The sequence below is a fragment of the Taudactylus pleione genome, unplaced genomic scaffold, assembly GCF_031769625.1.
Source record: "Taudactylus pleione unplaced genomic scaffold, aTauple2 ptg001183l, whole genome shotgun sequence".
Taxonomy (NCBI): domain Eukaryota; kingdom Metazoa; phylum Chordata; class Amphibia; order Anura; family Myobatrachidae; genus Taudactylus; species Taudactylus pleione.
Window position 1 is genome coordinate 875,517 of NW_028285584.1, and position 27,048 is coordinate 902,564.

The 27,048-nt window shown below is 51.0% G+C and overlaps 1 protein-coding gene and 1 long non-coding RNA gene across 2 annotated transcripts in view; both read right to left on the bottom strand.

The window, feature by feature from the left end:
* Positions 1-27,048, bottom strand: part of LOC148453322 (transport and Golgi organization protein 6 homolog) — a 103,088-nt gene that overhangs the window by 39,762 nt on the left and 36,278 nt on the right. Inside the window, exon 7 of the mRNA XM_088462285.1 lies at positions 5,800-5,920. Within this exon, the coding sequence (XP_088318411.1) occupies positions 5,800-5,920 (121 nt within the window). The remainder of the gene's footprint in view (positions 1-5,799; positions 5,921-27,048) is intronic.
* Positions 8,195-14,840, bottom strand: LOC148453323 (uncharacterized). Its single transcript, XR_015874945.1, has 3 exons — positions 14,765-14,840; positions 8,748-8,860; positions 8,195-8,228 (listed from the first exon to the last, which is right to left on the bottom strand). It is a non-coding gene; the product is annotated as an uncharacterized LOC148453323 (long non-coding RNA).

Genomic DNA, 27,048 nt, shown 5'->3' on the forward strand with positions numbered 1-27,048 from the left:
TGGGAGACGGAAAACCGGAGACCAGACACACAGCCCATATGAAGCCAGGTGCGTCAGGGCGGGCGCCCTGTGGACCCTATGGACTTCGTAGAAACAGAGATAACAAAGGTAAGTTCTTACCATATCTCTTGTTTTCTACTTCAGGGTCCATAGGGGGTCCACAGGGTTGACCTTGGGGATGTCCCAAAGCAGTTCAACTAAGGGCGGGGACGCTCCTGTGCTGAAAGGAGAACCCGGCGCCCAAAGGATGCATCCTGAGAGGCGAAAGTGTCAAACGCATAAAACCTCAAAAACGTCTGAATTGAAGACCAAGTGGCCGCCTTACACAGCTGAACAGCAGAGGCGCCACGCCTAGCAGCCCAAGAGGAACCCACAGAACGAGTGGAATGAGCCTTAACAGAGGCCGGCACAGGTAAACCCTCCTGTGCATAAGCCTCTCAAATAACGGAACAAAGCCAACGGACTAACGTTTGCTTGTTGGCAGGCCAATCCCTTTTGTGAAAACCAAAGAGGACAAACAACGAATCAGACTTCCTAACCGAAGCAGTCTGGTCCACATAGATTCTAAGCACCCGGACTACATCTAAGGAAGCCTCGCCAGCTGAAAGATCAGGTGACTGAAAAGCTGGCACAAGTTCCTGATTGATGTGGAACTTCGAGACCACTTTAGGTAAAAACTCAGGACGAGTGCGGAGCACCGCTCTGTCCTGGTTAAAAATCAGAAAAGGAGGGTGACAGGAAAGCGCCCCCAATTCTGACACCCTCCTGGCAGAAGCAATTGCCAGGAGAAAAACAGTCTTAAACGTCAGCCACTTGAGTTCCACTGACTCAAGAGGCTCAAAAGGAGGACCCTGCAGGACCCGTAGCACCACCGCCAAGTCCCAAGGAGCCACAGGAGGCACGAAGGGAGGCTGGATCCTGAGAACACCTTGGAAAAAGGTGTGAACATCTGGCAGGGTAGCAATCCGTCGTTGGAACCACACGGACAAAGCGGACACATGAACATTCAGAGAGGCAAGGCGTAAGCCGAGGTCCAAACCTGATTGAAGAAATTCCAAGATTCTAGAAACTCGGAACACCTGAGGATCATAGCTTCTGGACTCACACCACTGAAAGTAAGTGCGCCACACCCTGTGGTAAATCCGTGCGGAAGCAGGCTTGCGTGCCCTAAGCATGGTACCAATAACCGAACTGGAGAAACCCTGAGACCTCAAGACGGCTGTCTCAAGAGCCACGCCATCAAAGACAGCCGACCCAGATCCGGGTAAAGGCAGGGCCCTTGAGACAACAGGCCCCGACACTGAGGAAGAAGGTACGGAGCGTCGATGGAGAGGCTCCTCAGATCGGAGTACCAAGGACGTCTGGGCCACGCCGTAGCCACCAGCACGAGTGTGCCGCCATCCTGCTTGAATTTCCGCAGGACCCAAGGAAGTAGGGATATCGGAGGAAACAGATACGCCAGGTGAAACGTCCATTTCACTGACAGCGCGTCCATTAGACATGCGCTTGCGTCTCTTGTCCTTGACCCGTAAACGGGCAACTTGTGATTGTGACGGGAGGCCATCAAGTCCAGTTCCGGCAGCCCCCATCTGTCTACGAGTAGCTGAAACACCTCTGGGTGAAGCGACCATTCCCCGGGATACACGTCGTGACGGCTGAGGAAGTCCGCCTCCCAATTGAGGACTCCGGGGATGAACACCGCTGAGATCGCTGGAATGTGGCACTCCGCCCAAGCAAGGATGCAAGACACCTCCTACATCGCTGCCCGACTGCGAGTTCCTCTTTGGTGGTTGATATATGCCACCGTGGTGGCGTTGTCGGACTGCACCTGAACCGCCCTTCCGTGAAGAGCGGGGCCGGACGACTGCAGGGCCCTGTATACTGCCCGCAGTTCCAGGATGTTGATGGGGAGAAGAACTTCTTCCGCAGACCAACGACCCTGAAGTGACAACGAGCCGGTCACTGCCCCCCAACCCCTGCTCCGTCGTGAGCAGGACCCAGTCCGGGATCCAAAAGGGGCGCCCCTCCACTAGATGAGCTGTCTGAAGCCACCAAGCCAAAGACTGCCGAACCTCCGGGGACAACACCAGCATCTGAGAATGGATCCGGTGAGGTAACCCGTTCCATTCCGATAGAATCAGCCCCTGCAGGGGCCGGGAATGGAACTGGGCAAATTCCACCATGTCGAATGTCGACACCATGGACCCCAGAACTGTCATAGCCGAATGGACCGACAGGCGGCAACTGCTCAGGCAACTGCGTATCCGCAGTTGGAGGGAGGAGATCTTCTCCGGAGTCAGGAAGATCCTTTGCTGACGAGAATCCAGCAGGGCTCCCAAATGAACCATCCGTTGCGATGGAATCAGGGAGAGTTCTCCAATTTATCAACCACCCGTGCGCTTGCAGGCAAGCGATTGTCAGGTGGAGATGTTGAAGCAGTACCTCCGGGGAGCTCGCCAGCAACAGGCGGTCGTCCAGATACGGCAGCAGCCGTACATTCTGGTTCCGAAGATGTGCGGCCATGACTGCCATAACCTTTGTGAATACCCTCGGTGCCGTGGAGAGACCAAAGAGTAGCGCCCGGAACTGATAATGATGCTGAAGGATAGCGAACCTCAGATACCGCTGGTGTGAAGGTGCTATCGGAACATGGAGGTAGGCGTCCTGTATATCCAGGGACACCATGTAATCCCCAGGTTCCATCGCCAGAATGATGTAACGTAACGTTTCCATCCTGAATTTGGGAACTCTGAGGAATTTGTTCAGAGACTTCAAATTGAGAATAGGGTGATGAGAACCATTGGGTTTCTGCACCAGAAACAGAGTACAATAGTACCCCGTCACTCGTTGTGATTGAGGAACGGGAACAATGACCCCTGCTTTCAGCAAGGACTCTATAGCCTCCTGAATCTGTAAAGCCTTGGTCTTGTCCTGAGAAGGACTCGTGCAGAAATACTGGTGGGGCGGTCTGTGCCGAAAAGACAGGGCGTACCCCTGGGAGACCACTTCTCGAACCCAGGCATCCGTGGTGGTATTGTGCCAGCACTGGGCAAATTGAAGAAGTCTGCCTCCCACTCTGGGGTCCCCCAGAGGGAGGCCCGTCCCATCAGGCAGAAGGTTTATCTTCCTCCTTGGAAGAAGGGCGCCTGGCACTCCAGGCCTGCTTCTTGGGCTTAGAAGCGGCCTTGGTCGCCGACTGTCTCGGGAAGGACTGACCTTTGGCCTTGCCCTGAACCCGAAAGGCAGAGCTCCGTACCTTGGTAGGTGCAGAAGCCGAAGGGAGGAAAGCTGAGTTAGACTGCCAGAGTATTCACTATTTTGTCCAAGTCTGGACCAAAAAGCAACTCTCCATTAAAAGGTAAGGCATCCAGGCCCTTTTTGGAGTCTGCGTCAGCTCTCCAAGACCGCAGCCACAAGGACCGACGTGCCGACACAGCTACCGCCGATACCCTACAGGTCAGCAAGCTTGCATCCAACGATGCTTCCCCAATGTAGGAAGCCGCATCCCTCATTTGTCCTATCAACGCTCTCTGGATATCCGGAGCATCATCCGGAAAGGTATCCTCTAAAGCGTTGGCCCAGCTCTCGATGGCCTTAGCCACCCAAGAGATGGCCATGGACGGACGGGCCACAGCGACAGAGAGTGAGTAGATAGACTTTAAACAAGTCTCCACTTTCCTGTCCGTGGGATCTTTCAGAGAGGAGATCGACGGCAAAGGCAACGTAGCGCTTTTAATTAAGCGGGTGACATGGGAATCCACCGCAGGCGGAGTTTCCCATTTCCTGCAATGAGCCTCAGGAAAAGGAAAGTTGGAAGCCAACCGTTTCTGCGGTTGGAATCTCTTGCTGGGCAACTGCCAGGCCCCCGCCATAAGATCCGTCAACTGGTCGGACAGGGGAAAAACAGTCGAAGCTACTTTGGCCTTTTTAAAATTAGGATACTTCCTCCTCTATATGAAGGATGGCCCGCACCGCCCTAACCAAAGCCAGCACATTAATGGAGGACTTAGCCTCCACCTCCTGGGCCCCGGCATCCGAGTCAGAGTCCTCGTGGATCTCTCCGTCATCCGAAAACACGTCCGTGAACTGCGCCGCCAGTGAAGCCGACACGGGTCGCTTGGACGCCTTTGGGGGCAAATCACTGTGCAACATTGACTGAAAAGCCGATGACGAGGCCGCCAGGCTCTGAACAGAGCTGGAGAGGACATCCACCCAGGGAGGGGTTACCGTCTGAGGATACCCCTGAAAGGGTACCACTGACTGCTGCGTCACCGTGGGAGACTGCATGTATACAGGCAATCCCGCATAAGGACCCATAGTCTGAGACCCGGGAGGAGACTGCACCAGATGCGTAAGCCCCGCAAAGTGCTGCACGCGGCTTACCTGGCCCCGTAGAACCCGGCAGCAGTCAGTGGGAGGTCCCGGAGCCACGCTAGTACTGACTCCGAGGTCCCACTGCGATCCCCAGATCAGTACTGGCGTCGCAGCGCCAGCGGGTCTGTTGGAGCGGCAGCGTGGACGTCCAGATGGACAGTCTGATGCTGCCGCTCTGAAGAAGTAAAAAAAAATAATTAAATAAAATCTTCTTTTTAAAAATAAAAATAAAGCTTATGCAGCCCCACTGCCCAGGGTGACCCGACTCCGGCCGGGCACCAACTAAAACTGAGGTGCCTGTGGCTCGGGGGCGGGGTATAGAGGAGGAAGGACCCAAGTGCATCCTGGGAGCAGCAAAGCTTTAACTGTGTGGTGCCCGTGGATCCAGATCCAGCTATACCCCAAGGTCAACCCTGTGGACCCCCTAAGGACCCTGAAGTAGAAAGGATGGGTTTCCACAGTCCACTCGGAGAAAAGGGTTTGGGATAAAAATCAAAGTTTCTATTTCATCTTCGTGGGGGTCATTGGAACACTGGGGACATTCCCAAAGTTGCCCCAACGGGTGTAGTAGGTATTACCGCCGGCCGCATGGTTCAAATTCCGACAGCAGCAGCCCGACAAGGGTGAAGATCCCGATCCTCCCTAAGGTAAGTATAGCTAACCTAAATCCCCCCCCAACCCTGACCTTCCCTTAGGGGTGCCTAAACCTAACCACCCCTTCCCCGCAGCCTAAACCTAAGTCACCGGGGGGTGCCTAGCCCTAACCCCACCTTCCCCTAGCCTAAACCTAACCCTCCCAGGGGTGCCTAACCCTAAGTCACCCTGGGAGCCCTAAACCTAAAAGCAGGCCGCGCCCGGCTTACCTTCGTCCGGAATGCCGAGCGCCGGTCTTCCGGCGTCTGGTTAATGACAGGCGTCGAGTTTTTGACGCCTGTCATTAGTACCACGCCGGGATTAGAAAGTCTGGAAGCCGGCGGTCGGCATTTAGACCGTCGGCTTCCAAACTACATCCCGCCCCGAGAAGGTGTGCTAGCTTAGCAGTTTATGATGGACCTCAAAAACTCCAACCTGACGTAGCCCATCCGAAGCTGGATGTTCAGGGACTTCAGGTTCAGAATGAGACGAAAGGATCTGCCTGGTTTGTGGCCCAAGAAGATATCGGAGCAGAAACCCCATCTGGTCTTATGTACTGCATTCAATCCTTATTAAAACACTGTTTATATGAAGGTTTTGACAGGGGATAAGATATTACGGAAAGAGGACTAACTGTCCTGTTGCCAGCTTTACCGCTCACATACAAATCATCACAACTGCTTGGACATGCGGGGGTTAACATTCCCCACAGAATGAAGCACTCGCAGGTAGACAAGCTGGCATGCTCCGGGCAGAGGTTCCATGCCCACACATGTAACTGGATAGACCTACAAAGCTGGAGGGCTGGTGGAATGTGCAGGACTCTGACATGAAGTGGAGCCAGAGATCAGTACAGAGGTTTCCTTTCCTCGCCCTGGCCGTGACGTGGTTAAATCTCAGCACACACAACAATCTAGATTTCAGGCGGAGTTACAGGCGAGGCTGTAATTAGCTGTAATTAGCTCCTCTGCCAGCACTCTGAAGGCTCCTGTGTGCCTGTGCTGTGCCAATTTACTGAAGGGTTGGGCCTTGATTATTGCCATCACCTGGTATCCTGCAGCCATTCATAAAATATCAGCTATTGTATCAGGTTACGGCGTTCCTAGCTAGCGGATAAGTCGCATTGTCATGAATAATGGCTCCACTTGCACTTTAAAAAGGGACATTGTACTGTGTCTGGGATACCAAATAGTTCCCTGGGAAATGTACGTATGGTATATATGGGGAGTGAGCATTTCCACTGCTAGTACCTGTGATCTAATGCAGCTTGGCAAAATATAGAGTAGGTTTTCTCACGTTGTAACTCACCCGGGGAGCTCCGGTCAAGGGGACGGGCACCTCCCAGCTCAGCCGCCCACATATTATAACCCATGGGGGACCTGCAGTCACTCGATGCCAGGGAAGGCCATCTGCACATTACCCCAACCTTGCTTTATGCTGCGACCGCCGGTCACAGAGCCTCCATGATGTAGAGGACCAGAAGGGCAGCGCTCAGTTACCTTGGCAACACTGCAGTGTACGGTCAGTGTGGCATGTTACAGCACTGCAGTGTACGGTCAGTGTGGCATGTTGCAGCACTGCAGTGTACGGTCAGTGTGGCATGTTACAGCACTGCAGTGTACGATCAGTATGGCATGTTACAGCACTGCAGTGTACGGTCAGTGTGGCATGTTACAGCACTGCAGTGTACGGTCAGTGTGGCATGTTACAGCACTGCAGTGTACGGTCAGTATGGCATGTTACAGCACTGCAGGGTACGGTCAGTATGGCATGTTACAGCACTGCAGGGTACGGTCAGTATGGCATGTTACAGCACTGCAGCGTACGGTCAGTATGGCATGTTACAGCACTGCAGCGTACGGTCAGTATGGCATGTTACAGCACTGCAGTGTACGGTCAGTATGGCATGTTACAGCACTGCAGTGTACGGTCAGTGTGGCATGTTGCAGCACTGCAGTGTACGGTCAGTGTGGCATGTTGCAGCACTGCAGTGTACGGTCAGTGTGGCATGTTGCAGCACTGCAGTGTACGGTCAGTGTGGCATGTTGCAGCACTGCAGTGTACGGTCAGTGTGGCATGTTGCAGCACTGCAGTGTACGGTCAGTGTGGCATGTTGCAGCACTGCAGTGTACGGTCAGTGTGGCATGTTGCAGCACTGCAGTGTACGATCTGTATGGCATGTTACAGCACTGCAGTGTACGGTCAGTGTGGCATGTTACAGCACTGCAGTGTAGGGTCAGTATGGCATGTTCCAGCACTGCAGTGTACGGTCAGTATGGCATTTTACAGCACTGCAGTGTACGGTCAGCATGGCATTTTACAGCACTGCAGTGTACGGTCAGCATGGCATGTTACTGCACTGCAGTGTACGGTCAGCATGGCATGTTACAGCACTGCAGTGTACGGTCAGTATGGCATGTTACAGCACTGCAGTGTACGGTCAGTATGGCATGTTACAGCACTGTAGTGTACAGACAGTATGGCATGTTACAGCACTGTAGTGTATGGTCAGTATGGCATGTTACAGCACTGTAGTGTACGGTCAGTATGGCATGTTACAGCACTGCAGTGTACGGTCAGTATGGCATGTTACAGCACTATAGTGTGCGGTCAGTATGGCATGTTACAGCACTATAGTGTACGGTCAGTATGGCATGTTACAGCACTGTAGTCTACGGTCAGTATGGCATGTTACAGCACTGCAGTGTACGGTCAGTATGGCATGTTACAGCACTGTAGTCTACGGTCAGTATGGCATGTTACAGCACTGCAGTGTACGGTCAGTGTGGCATGTTACTGCTGCAAATAACAGCTGTCATGTTAGGGACCAATTTATCCCAAAAATCAACATTTTCATATATAAATAATATCAGAACTGATCTTCTGATTGTACAACACACTGACCCATGCCAATTAAAAAAAAAAATAATAAAAAAAAGCTCCTAATATTAGCAGAACTTTCATTTTGCTGCCCATTGGAGTTTGGTAAATTAGAGCGCCATCTAGTGGTGAGTAACAGCAGTGACAATGACCATACCTCTTACCTCTGGTCTTCCCGTACAATGATGAGGGCTCCGCCCAAGCTCCCTGGCTTGATGTGACAGCAGTGAGGCAGAGAAGGGAGGGAGGCTTCCATGGCACTCAGTCCTGCCAGCGCTGCCACTGCCGAGTCTCTGTCGGACTTCTCTAGGAACCAAAGCAGTACGTCCTGGCATGGAGAGCTGTGAGCAGCGGGCATGAATTGGTTAAATAGAATTAAGAAAATCCCAACACACTGTAAAAATTGTTTATAAAACACAAGAACTCTGCTCCTTAATGGCACATTACAAATGAGATACATATCAGTCATACAAACATTACAAATGGGACAAAGTTTAGCAAACTATTGTTTGGACCCAACTTCCCATCAGGGTAAGTTTTCCAACTGTCACCCAATACACTGTTTATTAAAATGTGGCTTTTTTTTCTTAATATTAATCCATTTCTACATGCATACGTCTGTGATTTTGTTGTACTATTTGTATGCCTTCCGCTAAGATCACATCTAAGGTGGTTTTACATTTAAATCCACTTTCATGGTTGAAAACTCTGTAACCGACCCACTCACACAGGTACAGCAGTAACGCCTGCACGTGTGCATATGCCCACCGGATTTCAGCCCATGTAGATATCGGACCTACAAAATATAAACTAGTATCTGGGTGTTACCTGCTATAAAATAGTTTTGGCTGTTTTCTTACCGTAAATGGGAGGCGTTCTGCCGAGAGAAACAGTATGTGGAGAAAATGACGGAGAGGACTTGTCTGGTGAAATTCAACAAGGTGGATGTGACGTCATTGCCAACCACAAACACCTGCAAATCACAGGACCAGCGATGAAGAGCACAGGACATCCTGCATTCATAATGGTGTTATGTGACTATTCCCTACAATGTACCCTTCATTACCATACCCCGTATCTTCAATCAGCAATAAATTACAGAATTTGGAATAAAACTGAATAAAATTTGAGTTACAAAAAAAAAATAAAGTCAAAAACCATAATAAATTCTTTGGTATAGCTAACCTGAAAAGTCAAGAAAACTACCAGAACACCGAGCCGGCCAGCACAGTTATTCGGGGGAAGCGCCGCCGGCTGATGTTCTCACGCACTACTGGTGGTCTGCGCTCTCTCATGGACCCGGCGCTCTAGCCACGTGCGGACACGGTTTACGTTCTGCCCAGTTCGGCTCCTGATTGGCCGGCTGGCTGCATGACATAGCTATTACATCAGTGCTCGAAGTGTGCCGGTATGCAACGGTATGACATACCGGCACTTCAAGCACTCAACATTTTTTTTTTGTTTGGCCTGCAGGGCTGTAAGCGGAGGCTTGGCTTACTCAAGCACGATCAGAAGCCCTGCTGTGCTGCTGCCCTCTATCTCCCACTACCCTGATTAATGACAGGACAGACCCTCATACTACGCCCGCCCGCCCGCCCGCTGCCAGTCGGATCATCATCATTGATAATCCACAGACCGGCTGGTCCTTCATTGTAGCTTAGCTTAGCAGCAGTGATCCCACTGCTGCTGTTAACGTAAGTCCAGTCCAGCACCTCTGTAGGGAACTGAGATGGCTCCTGCTGGTGACTGATCCTAAACCGCAGCAAGCGGTGGAGGACGATCTCCGCTGGCCCGGCGAGCCAGCTTGAAAGTGCCCAAGTCTTCCCTTACTGGGCAGGGGTATCATCAAAGTGATCCGCGGTCTGGGGCAGAGTATAACTGCTGTAGGGATGTCTAAGGAAATCTCCGCGGGAGGGGGCGGAGACAAGACTCGTTACGTCAGCAGCCACTCTCAGTCTCCGCACAAGCACAGCACAGCACAGTCCCTTCCAGCCGGGTGCTGAGTGATCCGACCGCTCGTCTTTGTCCCCTGCATGTCTCCGGCTGCTGAAATAAGACTCTTGCTGCGAAAGTAGCAGGGCACTCCAGCATACACAGGTCAGTGTGACCCGCGAGTACCGAGATGAAGTGGCCTGTGCTGCATGTATCTCTCGCCAGCTGCACAGAGCCACCATATATGCAGCTCAGCCTGGCCCTGGTGTTTGCACTGCAGGGATTATGCAGGAGATGGGGGCACAGTGACATAGGGGTAGGGGGGAAAGAGGGATCTGTGCAGGCTCTGTGTCATGTGGTATAAGACAATACTCCAAAGTGGCAGTGCCTGTCACCTGCATACACCATACACATACTAGTCTATGTCTTATGTCAGCACACTGCCAGTCTCCTTTAGATAACATGTACTATGCCCTATGTGGGCACACTGCCAGTCTCCTGTACAGGGCCAGCACCACCATTAGGCAGCTGCCTATGGGTGCTGGCACCTGGAGGGCGGCGCTAAGTCTGCAAAAAAAAAGAAGGATGTCTCTTTTACTATATGACAGTGGCGGCAGCCGCGGGTCACTGCAGCCGCCGCTATGCCCAATGTGTGCCTCTACTCCATGGTTTGCAAGCAGCCATAGAAGAAACTACTGGGTAATCCAGAATTGCATAGGACCACCTTTTAGCAGTGCATTCGAGGGTGGTGTGCTCCTCCCCTTTCCAGCGGCCCTTACCAGGTCTGCCAGTACACTACTCAGACAAGTCCTACACATGTGACAGGCCATGTGGCCCCGGCAGTGTCACAGGACAGGTACAGTAAGTGGGAGGAAGCGATCAGTGACTGGGAGTACCATCAAGTGCTGCGGAGCCCTGCTGTGAGAGGTGATGTAAGCTGGGTATGTCCTGCAGGTCAGGATGTATGGGTCTTTAGTTGCGTGGTGGAGGCAGGAGGGGACAGTATGGTGGGCACTGTCTGCAGTAAGTGCCCAATGCACTCTGAAGTGAGCTGACACTCCCTAATAACTGGTGACAGATGAGGTGACTGAGTATGACCCTGTTAACTAGAGCCCACCTCACCTGACTCCTCAGCCTGCCCACTACCCCCCATCCACAGCCCCACTACCATCCATCCCCAGCCCACTGTAACCCAGTCTATGCTCTGCCCTAGCTTATCACAAGCACCCCTCAATGTCTTCCAGGATCATTGATCTCTCTCTCCTCTATCTCTATATGATAAAAGGGTGAAAAGTGGTACATTTATTTTTTTTAAATATATACAAAATTATATCCTGAGCAGGTTACAGTTGATATAGAATTTTTTAATCACTTATTATTATTATGCTCTTCTGGACCTTCTTTATATATAATAATTTTTAATACTTCACTTATCAGAATCCCAATTTAGGGGAAATTAATTATGTGTTTTACAGAATAATGGTCTATAGAGCACAATGTAGCTAGAACTGTTTCTTTCATTGGGGCAATAGGATATGTAAGCAAAAAGCTGTTTGGGGGGGTAAGATGGTGGGCAGATGTGCATGTGAGCATATGTTGGAGGGCAGATGTGCATGTGAGGATATGTTGGAGGGCAGATGTGCATGTGAGGATATGTTGGAGGGCAGATGTGCATGTGAGGATATGTTGGAGGGCAGATGTGCATGTGAGGATATGTTGGAGGGCAGATGTGCATGTGAGGATATGTTGGAGGGCAGATGTGCATGTGAGGATATGTTGGAGGGCAGATGTGCATGTGAGGATATATTGGATGGCAGATGTGCATGTGAGGATATGTTGGATGGCAGATGTGCATGTGAGGATATGTTGGAGGGCAGATGTGCATGTGAGGATATATTGGATGGCAGATGTGCATGTGAGGATATGTTGGATGGCAGATGTGCATGTGAGGATATGTTGGATGGCAGATGTGCATGTGAGGATATGTTGGAGGGCAGATGTGCATGTGAGGATATGTTGGAGGGCAGATGTGCATGTGAGGATATATTGGATGGCAGATGTGCATGTGAGGATATGTTGGATGGCAGATGTGCATGTGAGGATATGTTGGAGGGCAGATGTGCATGTGAGGATATGTTGGATGGCAGATGTGCATGTGAGGATATGTTGGATGGCAGATGTGCATGTGAGGATATGTTGGAGGGCAGATGTGCATGTGAGGATATGTTGGAGGGCAGATTTGCATGTGAGGAAAATGTTAAGGTGCCTACACACTTAGCGATATTGTACATGGTTTGCCAGATTCTGACGCATCGTGACGACAATTCGTGTAAAATATGCCCAAATCGTGAGTGTCCACTCACGATCACGATGCGCGTCCCCGCAGGTCGTATATCGCATCTTCAGATCTGCTGTGCTGTAGGGCAGATTTGCCAATCTCGTAAACGATGCACTGGAAATAGCAGGATGCACGATACATCATGGGTGAATTTATACAGTTTTTAACACCAAATCATGCCCACGACTGCCAGGGAGCTGCCAGGGAGAGTTCAAGGGAAATCGGACACAATGTCGGATCGAGAGCACATCGCCAAGTGTGTAGGCACCTTTAGAGGGCAGATGTGCATGCGAGAAATGACCCTCTGTCCATCACCCACTGCTCTTTACCCTGTGTCTCTCTCATCACCCACTGCCTCTGGCCGCTACCCTCTGCCTATCATACTCTGTCTATTCCCATCACCCTCTGCCCATCACCCTCTGCTTCTGGGCAATTCAGTCTGCCTGCCAACCTCTGCCCATCACCCTCTGCCTCTGTCCATCAACCTCTGCATCTGCCCGTCGCTCTCTGCATCTGCCCGTCGGTATGCAGTCGGGAAACCGGCTACCTTAATACCGACAGCCGGCTTCCCGGCTGCTTTATCCTGGCGTGGGATAATTGACCCGCGTCTATATCTAGACGCCTGTCATTTACCGCATGCCGGGAGACCGGCGCCCGGCATCCCGATCAAAGGGATGCCGGGCGCCGCGAGCGGACAGGGTTAGGTTTAGGGCACCCGGGGGGGACTTAGTGTTAGGCACCCCCCAGGAGGGTTAGGCTAGGGGATGGGGGGGTTAGGCACCCCGGGGGGAGGTTAGAGTTAGGCACCCACCCGGGGGACTTAGGTTTAGGCAGCGGGGAAGGGGGGGTTAGCGTTAGGCACTTAGAGGGGGGATTAGGGTTAGGCACTTGGGGGGGAGGTTAGGGTATGGCACCCCTAAGGAGGGTTAGGGTTAGGGGGTTAGGTTAGTTTATACTTACCTTAGGGACGATCGGGATTTCCAGCGCTGTCGGGCTTCCGCTGCTGGGCTCTGCTGATCTGTCAGGCTTCCGCTGCCGGAAATCGAACTGCCGGCCATGCGGAAGCCGGGATTCCATACCGATTCCTGCCCATCACTCTCTGCCAGCAGAGCAATTATTATTCCTGTGTAGTGTATACACCACCACCCCTGTCCCTCACCTCCTATGTGTATCCCACCACTCCTGTGTCCCTCACCTCCTATGTGTATCCCACCACCCCTGTGTCCCTTACCTCCTATGTGTATCCCACCACCGCTGTGTCCCTCACCTCCTATGTGTATCCCACCACGGACGGTGAGTAGAAGTAACAGTGCATTATCATTTGCATCTATAGGGGCTCAGCGTGCAATACCCCCTGGAAACGGGCCATTTTGCTTCAGAGTCCATAGCCAAATATATCACACTTAAAAATAGGCGAAATGGTAAAAAAAAAAAAAAACAACAAAAACCATAAAACGGCTTGACTTAGGCGGTTATGTTTCACACACGTCTTTTATTACCCGATTCCGTCTTATTAACATATGAACTAGCCATTATCTACCAAAGCATTTTCCAAATGTATGTTCTCGGCACAAATTGGTGAAATGTTCGCCACGGGCATACTAGTTTATGATAAAAGATCAATATAATCATTTATAAGAGATAGATAGATAGATAGATAGATAGATAGATAGATAGATAGATAGATAGATAGATAGATAGATAATCAGTATGATTCCCGGCAGCGGCAGCCCGAAACTGGAATAGATCCCGGCAGTGGCAGCCCAACAACGCTGGAAATCCCGATCGTCCCTAGGTAAGTATTAACTAACCTAAGCTATCCCCCTAACCCTAACCCTCCCTTAGGGGTGCCTAACCCTTACCTCCCCTCCAAGTGCCTAACCCTAACCCCCCCTTCCCCGCTGCCTAAACCTAAGTCCCCTGGGGGGGTGCCTAACCCTAACCCTTCCTCCCCCTAACCTAACCCTAAGTCCCCCCCGGGAGCCCTAAACCTAACTCTCCACCCCCCGCGGAGCCCGGCATCCCTTCGATCGGGATGCCGGGCGCCGGTCTCCTGGCGTCAGTGAAATGAGCGGCGCCTACATCTAGACGCCGGGCATTTCACCCTCGCCAGGATATGACAGTCGGGAAGCCGGCTGTCGGTATGATGTCAGCCGGCTTCCCGATTGCATCCCATAGATAGATAGAATAGATGAGATGCCCCGGAAGCCTGTTTTACTACCTTATGCTAATGCGAGCTTCCATAGGGCTAATGCAGCCGTCACAATTAGTATCACCACTCGCACCAGCCTGATGCTAGATGCAAGAGATCTGTCTGACCCAGGCGCCTCATCCCCGTTAGGACAGCTCAGGATAACATAGAACTCCAGCTAAACACCCACGGCACTCCAAGAAGACAGAAGTTCTGTGCAGTCCCACGGTCACCGCCCAGTTCACGCCCCAAAGCGCCAATTTCCCGAAAAGACAGATCTGACCAAAAACTGCAACAATGCGTAAATTGACTTCCGCGCATGAGTTCACCATTGCAGGAATCTGCTCAATAACCTGCAGTGTTCTCTGTATAACTCAGATTAACCAACCAGCTGAAATACGGCCGGGTTTTTTTACCTTAACGATGTCTTCCACACACCAAGACAGCTCCAGTTCCGATACCAGCGTCTCACCCGGGGCTGCCGGCTTCTCTAAGACAAAGAGAAATAAAAAGATGAGAACGGGACAGTGTCTGCCAGGAAAAAGACTTTGAAACTCAATGTTAGCCCTTGCATGTCATCTAAAATACTTTCCCTTCCCACCCATTAAAGCCCACTAAATACCTCAACCTGTAATAGGAAATCTTTGGTTTTTTTCTACATGTGAGCACAATACAAGGCACCCGGAGTGCACCCAGGCCGTATTCTGCATGCGAGCACAATACAAGGCACCCGGATTGCACCCAGGCCGTATTCTGCATGCGAGCACAATACAAGGCACCTAGAGTGCACCCAGGCCGTATTCTGCATGCGAGCACAATACAAGGCACCTAGAGTGCACCCAGGCTGTACTCTGCATGTGAGCACAATACAAGGCACCTAGAGTGCACCCAGGCCGTATTCTGCATGTGAGCACAATACAAGGCACCCGGAGTGCACCCAGGCCGTATTCTGCATGTGAGCACAATACAAGGCACCTAGAGTGCACCCAGGCTGTACTCTGCATGTGAGCACAATACAAGGCTCCCGGAGTGCACCCAGGCCGTATTCTGCATGTGAGCACAATACAAGGCACCTAGAGTGCAACCAGGCCGTACTCTGCATACGAGCACAATACAAGGCATCCTGAGTGCACCCAGGCCGTACTCTGCATGTGAGCACAATACAAGGCACCAAGAGTGCACCCAGGCCGTATTCTGCATGTGAGCACAATACAAGGCACCTAGAGTGCACCCAGGCTGTACTCTGCATGTGAGCACAATACAAGGCACCCGGAGTGCACCCAGGCCGTACTCTGCATGTGAGCACAATACAAGGCACCCGGAGTGCACCCAGGCTGTATTCTGCATGTGAGCACAATACAAGGCACCAAGAGTGCACCCAGGCTGTACTCTGCATGTGAGCACAATACAAGGCACCCGGAGTGCACCCAGGCCGTATTCTGCATGTGAGCACAATACAAGGCACCTAGAGTGCACCCAGGCCGTATTCTGCATGTGAGCACAATACAAGGCACCTAGAGTGCACCCAGGCTGTACTCTGCATGTGAGCACAATACAAGGCTCCCGGAGTGCACCCAGGCCGTACTCTGCATGTGAGCACAATACAAGGCACCCAGAGTGCACCCAGGCCGTATTCTGCATGCGAGCACAACACAAGGCACCCGGAGTGCACCCAGGCCGTATTCTGCATGCGAGCACAATACAAGGCACCCGGAGAGAACCCAGGCCGTATTCTACATGTGAGCACAACACAAGGCACCCGGAGTGCACGCAGGCCATATTCTGCATGTGAGCACAATACAAGGCACCCGGAGTGCACCCAACCCGTATTCTGCATGCGAGCACAATACAAGGCACCCGGAGTGCACCCAGGCCATATTCTGCATGCGAGCACAATACAAGGCACCCGGAGTGCACCCAACCCGTATTCTGCATGTGAGCACAATACAAGGCACCCGGAGTGCACCCAACCCGTATTCTGCATGCGAGCACAATACAAGGCACCCGGAGTGCACCCAGGCCATATTCTGCATGCGAGCACAATACAAGGCACCTAGAGTGCACCCAGGCCGTATTCTGCATGTGAGCACAATACAAGGCACCCGGAGTGCACCCAGGCCGTATTCTGCATGTGAGCACAATACAAGGCACCCGGAGTGCACCCAGGCCGTATTCTGCATGTGAGCACAATACAAGGCACCCGGAGTGCACCCAACCCGTATTCTGCATGTGAGCACAATACAAGGCACCCGGAGTGCACCCAGGCCGGACTCTGCATACGAGCACAATACAAGGCACCCGCAGTGCACCCAGGCCGTATTGGGCAAGAAAGGCCCCCAGTATTACGCAGCTCCTTCCAGACCCGGCAATCTTGTAACACAAATTAATTCATTTCCCGTATAAATGGGAAAACTTGTGCAAAACAAAAAGGAGCAAGACGTCACAAAATGCTATTTAATGCCGAATGACAGCATTATGTGGTTAAGTTACCTCTGATTTACATAATAGATTTTATATAACAAAAAATGGACGACATTCGATTTTTGTCCATCATGATTACAGAAGGAACTTTATTTACTAATATTTTCAAATTCGTTATTAGCAAAAAATTTGAAGAAAATAAAAATGTTTTCACTCCTACTGGAACGTTGGTCCGCATCAATTGGTTGCACAATCTCTGAATAACAGTTGCGGATCTATAATGAGGGCAGGGCGTGTGAGGTGCACCTGGGCCCATGGGTCCAGGGGGTCCACACTGCACCCATTTCAGCCACCGTGTCCGCTCTCGCCCGCTCCTTTCTCCTGACTATATCTTACTATAACATCTGCACACGGGCACCCTCCAGTCCTAAATTGCCAATGTTAAATACTTTACGTTCATCATTAGGCTAATGGGCCATGATTAGGGAGGCCAATCCCGGGATCAGAACCGGCGGGATTTTGGCCTAAAATAGTCGAGATTTGAATCCCGGAATTGGAGCTTCCAATCCCAGGATTTCGAGACTAACGATCGCATGCGCCATTTAGTTATTTTTTATGTCGGGCAGCGCTGAGCACCTGCAGCTCTCACCCAGACGCTGCCCCGGCCCCCAACCGTGCGGCGTCTGAGGAAGGATGCGCTCTCTGCGACCAGATACAAGTACCCCGGACTCCTGTATACTGGTGCTACATGCCTGTGTATTCAGTCTGGCTGGTTCAACTCCTCCCTGTTATTTGTTACTCGTTTTCCATTCTCACTGCTACACACCGATCACTGCAAATAACAATTATGTTCTATACTCGTCATTAGTGACATTGGGAGGGAGGGGGAGATGTACTAATCCGTGGAGAAAAAAAGTGGAGAGAGCTTAAGAACCTACCAATCAGTGTCTAACTTGGCAGATATAAAGTACTAACCAATCAGATCCTGTCATTTTTCAAACACTGTGCTGATTGGTTGGTATTTAATATTTCTTCACTTTATCTCTCTCCAAGGCTCGATACATCTCCCCCTGAATCTCTCCAAGTTTCGATATATACAGGCAACCATTGCGAACACTTCTCCAAACACACTGGCCGCCACAATACCAAATTATGTTCTGTGCTTGTCATTAATGCTGTTAGCTATATAGGTGCAGGAATACAGGCAGCCACTGAGATCTCCACAGGTGTGTTACTATATGAATGATATCTGACCAGGGACAAGGTGCATGAATCATCCTCCTTATCCGCAGTGACTCAGGGTCACTCAGCCTCCACTGACACATTGTATAAGAGAATTTATCCATTATGTTTATTGTGATTGCTTTCTGGTGGAAGCCTCTCAGTGTGGCCTCAGTGATGGTAGAAGGGCTTTCATGGGGTAGAGACAACACCAGCTAGATTGTACAGGTCTAACCTGGGCAATGCCAATCTACTGCACTTGAATGGTAGCTGAACTGTTCCTAAACCTATATTACCCTATATATATAAAATAGCATTATAAACAAACACAATTTAGTGTGTCACTGGCCCTTTAAGGCATAAGTGGTGACATCAGAACCTGTAAGCAGTGTTATGTCATAAAGGGCATTGTCAGGTGACTGTTTAGAACCCTGCTGGCTGGCAATTCTGTACCACTGTCTGCCTGTAAGCCTACAGAGCAGCAGGGGTTTTTCGTCAGTGAATTATTTATAATTTACCAGAGATATGAGAGAATTGGCCACGTATAGTCGTGGTTCTATACCATCAAGGAGCCCAGCTTGTAGCTCCACATTATTTTCATCCAGCCAGGACAGCTGCAGAACAAGTCCATATGCCACCATGAAGGGCACACATGGAGAGGAGAAACCTAGAAAGCCATATAGCCTAGGTGAGGACCTCTATGACTATACGGAGAAGGCAGCAAATAGAATCTACGCCAAGCTGCTACCTAACTCAGCCTCCAAACAGTCGTCTAACGTGAGCCGGCAGGAACAGTGCTCTGCACAAAGACACGGCATCAAAGCACAGCCATCTAGAGACTCTGCTGGTGATGGCTGTAGTAGGGCAACACTGGGCAAACCACCAGCATGTCCACTGCTCATTACTAAATTACCGTTATTGCCACAGATGAATCCAAGAAAAACATTTGGACCAGTGTATCATGCTTCAGATGTGAAACTCTCCCATCTTCCTCCATCGTGGAGCCCAGCATGTAGCTCTGCATCAACAAGTCCATTTTCATCCAGGCCGGACAGCTGTACAAGTCCATATGCCACCATGAAGGACACACATGTAGAGGGGAAACATGTCTCACCTAGAAAGCCATATAGCCTAGGTGAGGACTTCTACGGCTATAAAAAGAAGGCAGAAAATAGAATCTGCGCCAGGCTGTTACACAACTCGGCCTCCAAACAGCCGTCTAACATGGGCCGGCAGGAACAGTGCCCTGCACAAAGACACGGCATCAAAGCACAGCCATCTAGAGACTCTGCCGATAATGGCTGTAGCTGGGCAACCCTGGGCAAACTACCAGCGTCTCCACTGCTCGTTAGTAAATTGCCGTTATTGCCACAGATGAACCGGAGCACAAGATCTGAACCAGCTCCTGCCTTAAATCCGAAACCCTCCCGTCTCCAGGCGCTGAAGCCAAGAAAGACATCTGATGCTCCGGCTCCTAAACTGAAGATCAGAGGCGCCCTTAGGGGGAAGGTTTCCTGTATCCCAGCACCTCCCAACACACCTGAATTAGGGCTGCTCTGTGGTTGAGGGAGTAGAAGTCCAATCAAGTCCTCCCGTATCCCACAGCTGACTCTCATAAACACATCTGCTGTAGGTGCTTCCACACCCTAACTGAAGACCACCTGTATCCCACGGCTGAAGCCTAGTTCCTGCCACCAAAGTGACTGCTTCCTGTGTCGCACAGCTGCAGCAATTATCTGTATTTAGAGACAATTATAAATAAAATTCTGTTTGAATCTATTATTTATGTTGTGTCATAATCTGCTGGGATAGGGCAGCTGTGAGAGGTCTGGGGGCTTTTACCCAGGTTCCAAAGCAGGGTGACATCAACTCCAGGGAAGGTGCAGTAATATCTCTGAGAGGAGAACTTTATTTTCTGGGCCTGGAACTTAGGAATGAATGGAAGGTTGGGTGGGTCGGTTATTTCCCTCCCCCTCTCTTTGATTCCATTATTATTGTGTTATTGTACCTGTACTGTATAAACAAGCACCTGTACCATATGTGTTATTGTACCTGTACTGTATAAACAATCAAGTGTCACCATATTGTGCCCAATATACATTAATGGGGCTCATGTAGAGTTGAACACAAGTTATGTAAGAATTGCGCGTATGCTGCGGCCACTCCGACCATTTATCTCTATTGTCTGCATAGAAAGCACTGGCTCATGCAAGATCAACCAATCAGGCGCTGGTGGGATTAAAGTAGGTGCTGTAAATATACTTCACATGGTCTTTTAGAGCATAATAACAAGAGATATGGTAAGAACTTACCTTTGTTATCTCTGTTTCTACGAAGTCCATAGGGTCCACAGGGTTGACCTTGGGGTATAGCTTGGATCTGGATCCACGGGCACCATACAGTTAAAGCTTTAGCTCCCAGGATGCACTTGGGTCCTCCTCTATACCCCGCCCCCGAGCCACAGGTACCTCAGTTGGTAAGTAGTCCAGGCCGAAGGAGGAGACTAAACAGAGAGAAGGAAGACTGGAACACACAAGAAACCATACTCACAGAAATGGGAGACGGAAACACCGGTGACCAGTACCACAGCCCATGTGAAGCCAGGTGCATCAGGGCAGGCGCCCTGTGGACCCTATGGACTTCGTAGAAACAGAGATAACAAAGTTAAGTTCTTACCATTTCTCTTGTTTTCTACTTCAGGGTCCATAGGGGGTCCACAGGGTTGACCTTGGGGATGTTCCAAAGCAGTTCAACTAAGGGCGGGGACGCTCCTGAGCAGAAAGGAGAATCCTGCGCCCGAAGGATGCATCCTGAGAGGCAAAGGTGTCAAACGCATTAAAACCTCAAAAATGTCTGAATTGAAGACCAAGTGGCTGCCTTGCACAGCTGAACAGCGGAGGCACCACGTCTAGCAGCCCAAGAAGGGCCTACAGACCGAGTGGAATGAGCCTTAACCGAGGCTGGAACAGGCAAACGTTCCTGTATATAAGCCTCCCTAATAACAGAACAAAGCCAACGGGCTAAAGTTTGTTTGTTGGCAGGCCAACCCCTCTTAAGGAAACCAAAGAGGATGAACAACGAATCGGACTTCCTAACAGAGGCCGTCCGTTCAACATAAATTCTGAGAGCCCGGACCACGTCCAGCGAAGCCTCGCCAGTCGTAAGACCCGGAGCCTGAAAAGCTGGCACCACAAGTTCCTGATTTATGTGGAACTTAGAAACCACTTTAGGCAAAAACTCAGGATCCGAAGAACCACTGTCAAGTCCCACGGAGCCAATGGAGGCACAAAGGGAGGCTGGATCCTCAGCACACCTTGGAACAAGGTGTGAACGTCAGGCAGTGTGGCAATCCTTCGTTGGAACCACACTGACAGGGCCGATACATGAACTTTTAGGGAAGCAAGCCGTAAGCCCAGGTCAAGACCTGACTGCAGAAATGGCAAAATCCTAGAAACTCTGAACACCTGAGGGTCATAGCTTCTAGACTCGCACCACTGAAAGTAAGTGTGCCACACTCTGTGGTAAATCCGTGCAGAGGCAGGTTTATGTGCCCTAAGCATGGTACTGTTGACAGAGCTTCAAAAGCCCCGGGACCTTAAGACGGCTGTCTCAAGAGCCACGCCGGCAAAGACATTCGACCCAGATCCAGGTAAAGGCAGGGACCCTGAGACAGCAGATCCCGACATTGAGGCAGAAGGTACGGAGCGTCTACAGACAGGCCCCTGAGATTGGAGTACCAAGGACGTCTGGGCCACGCTGGAGCCACCAGCAGAAACGTGCCTCCGTCCCGTTTGATCTTTCTGAGTACCCGAGGGAGCAGGGAGATTGGAGGAAACAGATACGCTAGGTGAAATGACCATTTCACTGACAACGCATCCACTAGGCTTGCGCCTGCGTCCCTTGTCCTTGAGCCGTATATGGGCAACTTGTAATTGTGACGAGAGACCATCAGGTCCAATTCCGGCAGTCCCCACTTGTCCACGAGAAGTTGAAACACCTCTGGGTGAAGCGACCATTCCCCGGGATGCACGTCGTGACGGCTGAGGAAGTCTGCCCCCCAATTGAGGACTCCCGGGATGAAGACTGCCGATATTGCTGGAAGGTGGCAATCCACCCAAGTCAGGATTTGGGACACTTCCGACATCGCAGCTCGACTGCGAGTTCCTCCCTGGTGATTTATGTATGCCACCGTGGTGGCGTTGTCTGATTGCACCTGAACTGTTCTTCCGAGAAGAACGGTGCCTGACGCCAGAAGAGCACGGTACACTGCCAGTAGCTCTAGAATGTTTATGGGAAGGACGGCCTCCTCCGCCGACCAACGGCCCTGAAGAGACAACGAGCAGGTCACTGCCCCTCAACCCTGGAGACTGGCCTCTGTCGTGAGCAGAACCCAGTCCGGAATCCAAAAGGGGCGACCCTGGCTGAGATGAGCTGACTGCAGCCACCACGCCAAGGACCGGCGCACTTCCGGGGACAATACCAGCATCTGGGATCGGATCCGGCGGGACAACCCGTTCCATTCCACAAGAATCTGCCCCTGCAGGGGACTGGAATGGAACTGGGCGAACTCCACCATGTCGAATGCCGACACCATGGACCCCAGGACTCTCATTGCCGAATGTATTGACACCCTGCCACTGCTCAGGCAACTGTGTATCCTCAGTTGTAGGGAGGATACCTTTTCCAGAGTCAAGAAAATCCTTTGTTGACTGGAGTCCAGAAGTGCTCCCAGATGGACCATCCGTTGAGATGGGATCAGAGACGACTTCTTCCAATTTATTAACCACCTGTGTGCTTGAAGACAAGCAATTGTCAGGTGGAGATGATGAAGAAGCACCTCCGGGGAGCTCGCCAGCAGCTGCAGATCGTCCAGGTACAGCAGCAGCCATATACCCTGACCCCGAAGGTGGGCAGCCATGACTGCCATCACCTTGTTGAAAACCCTCGGAGCCGTGGAAAGACCGAAAGGCAACGCCTGAAATTGGTAGTGATGGTTTAGGATAGCAAACCTCAGGTACCGCTGATGTGCCGGTGCTACGGGCACATGGAGATAGGCGTCCTGGATATCGAGGGAGACCATGAAGTCCCCTGGTTCCATCGCCAGGATGATGGACGCAATGTTTCAATCCTGAACTTGGGAACTCTGAGGTACTTGTTCAGAGACCTTAAATTCAGAATAGGGCGATGAGACCCATTGGGTTTCTGCACCAGAAACAGTGATGGGAAGCTTTGGACTCGTCCAGCGAAGGACTCGTGCAAAAAAAATTGGTGAGGCGGCCTACACCGAAACGACAGGGCGTACCCCTGAGAGACTACTTCTCGAACCCAAGCATCCATGGTGGTACTGGAGAGGCCCGTCCCGTCAGGCAGCAGGTTTATCCTCCTGTTTGGAAGAGAGGCGCCGAGCATTCCATGCCTGCTTCTGTTTCTCATCCGGTTTGGATGAGGCTTTGGTCGCTGAATGTCTCGGGAAGGACTGACCCTTGGCCTTACCCTGAACCCGAAAGGACCGAAAAGCAGTGCTCCTCACCCTAGCCGGCGCAGAAGCCGAAGGGAGAAAAGCCGACTTGGACTTAGCCAAGGTATCCACTATTTTGTCCAAATCCGGACCAAATAGCAATTCTCTATTAAAGGGGAGAGCCTCCAGACCCGTTTTAGAGTCCGTATCAGCCCTCCAGGACCACAGCCACAAGGATCTCCGAGCAGACACATCCGCAGCCGAAACTCTAGAGGTTAACATGCCTGCGTCCAATGACGCCTCCCCAATATAGGAAGCGGCATCCCTCATTTGTGCCACTAATGCCCTCTGAACATCGTCCGTAAGAGAATCCTCCAAGGCATTGGCCCAGTTCTCAATGGCTTTAGCCACCCAGGAAATGGCCATGGATGGGCGCGCCACCGCTCCGGAGAGCGAGTAAATGGACTTCAAACAAATCTCCACTTTCCTGTCCGTTGGATCCTTTAAAGAGGAAATAGACGGCAATGGTAGCGTAGCGGTTTTAACCAAGCGAGTGACATGTGAATCCACCGCCGGTAGAGTCTCCCATTTCCTGCAATGATCCTCAGGAAAGGGATAATGAGAAGCCAACCTTTTCTGCGGTTGGAATCTCTTGCTGGGTAATTGCCAGGCCGCCGCCATATGATCCACCAACTGATCGGACAGAGGGAACACATTAGAAGTAACCTTTGCTTTCTTGAAGTCAGGAAACTTCGACTTAGGGACCGGTGCCTCTTCTTCTATATTGAGAATAGCCTGCACCGCCCTAACTAATGCTGGAACATTAATGGAGGACCTAGGCTCAACCTCCTGTCCCACAGCAACCAAATCAGAATCCTCATGGACCTCTCCATCATCTGAAGAGGGATCCGCTTCTGATACCTGCGCAGTGAGTAAACTCACAACAGGCCGCTTAGTCGCCTTCTGTGGCACATCACCCTGCAAAAATGACTGAAAAGCCAAGGATGAGGCCGCCAAACTCTGTACCGAGTTGGAGCGAACATCCACCCAAGGCGGAGGAGCCGACTGAGGGAAGCTCTGAAAAGGCACCACAGACTGTTGTGATACAGGGGGAGGCTGGACATACACAGGCAGCCCCGAATACTGTCTCACAGTCTGGGCCCCGGAGGGAGATCGCAATACCTGCGGAATATCCGGGGAATGGGACAATGCCCCAGAAGGGGTCACTGTAGGGATCGACAACTTGTCTGCAATAGATGTCAGCACTTGTGAAAACATCGCCCAAGGGGGGTCCTGCTGCATAGGGGGTATAGAGGGGCCTGCACGCACAGACCATCCTGAGATAAATCCCCCCCATTAACACCAGCAGAACAGCGTCTGCAGGAAAGCAACACAAGAGCCCCGGAGTGCTCAGTCTCCTCATCAGACATGATGCAATAAATACTTATCAGCAGAGGACATACAGTGTTAACACCCCCGCACTCACCAGCATGCAACACAAACAGGCCCAAAAATATGGTACTGTGTAGCACACAACAGTATGTGACTGACCTCACAAATACATGATTTATAAGAGTGAGGTTAATAGAAAAACGCCCCTCCTCCACACACCTTCAGGCTGTAGGAGAAGCAAAGGGATAGATATAAGCTGACAGTAATTAGAAAATAAGTACAGACAGCAGCACTAGCAAAGTCACATACAATGCAGGAAGATTGTACTTACTGCACCAATCGCTACCATCAACCACCCAGATTCAGTGTCTGGGGGGAGTTATAGCGCTGTGTACACTGTCCTTTTGGTAGGGGAGAGGTACACAGGGGGACCTGACCATGCACCTGCCTGGGAGTCTGCGTTATAGCCTTCTAAAGATGGCCGCCGGAGAGCTCTGAGGAGGAGTGGCCAGCAGAGGAGCAGCTCAGCGACGCCAGTACACATGAGAAAAGGCGCGCTGAGCTGAGGGGAGGAGCCGCTAAACCAGGGAAGGCTGCCTCCCCTGGCTAGTATTTAACCCCAGGGATGCCGGTTCCCCTCCGGAACTTATACTCTGGTGGTCCAGCGGAGCGCGGGGTATGCCTGCATGAGGGGGAGCCCGCCGCTACTAGCGCCGCCGGTCTGTCCCCAGAGACCGGCGGCAACTGACTGCGTTTATCCCTGCGAGCGGCGCTAAGAGCTGCTCCTGCAGCCCCACTGCACAGTGCAACCGACTTCGGCAGGCACCAAACTGAAACTGAGGTGCCTGTGGCTCGGGGGCGGGGTATAGAGAAGGACCCAAGTGCATCCTGGGAGCTAAAGCTTTAACTGTATGGTGCATGGTGGAAGAAACCCAGAAGGCTTGAAATTTATGGGCATTCAAAAAGTGACCCCCAATTGGAGGGGTGAGGACATAATCACTTTATTGAAAAAAACTGAAACAAAATGGATCTATATGTTGAGAACTTTGGACCCATATGGGTTGAATATAGACATTGAACTAAAAGCTTTTTTATAAATTTTAAAAATGACATAGAATTCCTAGTATATATCTTCATACATGACAATATCCTTTTAATAATTTTACACACACATAGTATTTATAGAATGAGCGGCGAATCGGCAAGAAATACAAATGACTAATATATGGATTTTAAAGTGGATTTTATTTAAAAAAAAAAAAAAAAAAATTTTTGTCAACACATGGTTGCCACCAAAAAAAGAAGGAAGTCACAAGGTACAGACTTCCTGTTTTAACTTAGCACTTAATAAAGAACAGTATAAATAGAGGCAATGAGCAGCCCAATCCCTATCCTTGACAAAGGACCCAGCGAGGTCCGAAACGCGTTGGAGCAGGAGAGTTTGGAGTCACGTGGAACAGTCCTCACCGCTAGAGCCTGCAGATACCCGGCTGCCGCGGCCGCACTTACAGCGCTGCAAGCAGAGTCGTGTTCCGGAGTGAGAAGGCACCCCGTGCAAGGGAGAAGACCGCCGCTATCACCGGACACTCTGAGGTATAGTAAGGGACAGTTAGGAGAGGAACGGGCATACGGACTCCCACCCACAGCAACGCTGATAAGATACCAGCAAGCTGCCACTCTCATTAGTAACAAAAGAGCATAAACATATATGTGTTATTTGTATGTTTGTTTTGTTTGTCCGCTCAGATCACCACAAGCGCTTAAACACTTTTTGCACTATTACTATTTTAATTTTAAGCAGCTAATTAGTCAAGCGCATACACTCCATTTCTTCCTTTAACTGTATGGTGCCTGTGGATCCAGATCCAAGCTATACCCCAAGGTCAACCCTGTGGACCCCCTATGGACCCTGAAGTAGAAATGATTGTTTCTGGTGCACTACAACCCCCAGACATGGAGAGAGCTTAGCGCAGGTCGTCTGGGGTGAGTAGAAGCCGGGCTCTATCACATACAGGGGCCCATTTATTAATGATATCATTTGTATGCAATCTGGGCATAGGCAGCTGCTAGAATGTAATTACCCGGAGTGTATATAGCAGGGGTGGCTGACCGCAGACACTCAACCAGCCGATCGCGTTGGCCCGTCCCTGTCCAACAGCATTCAGCAGCGTCCAAAAAGAAATTGGAGTTCCTCTTTCTCAAACAGGT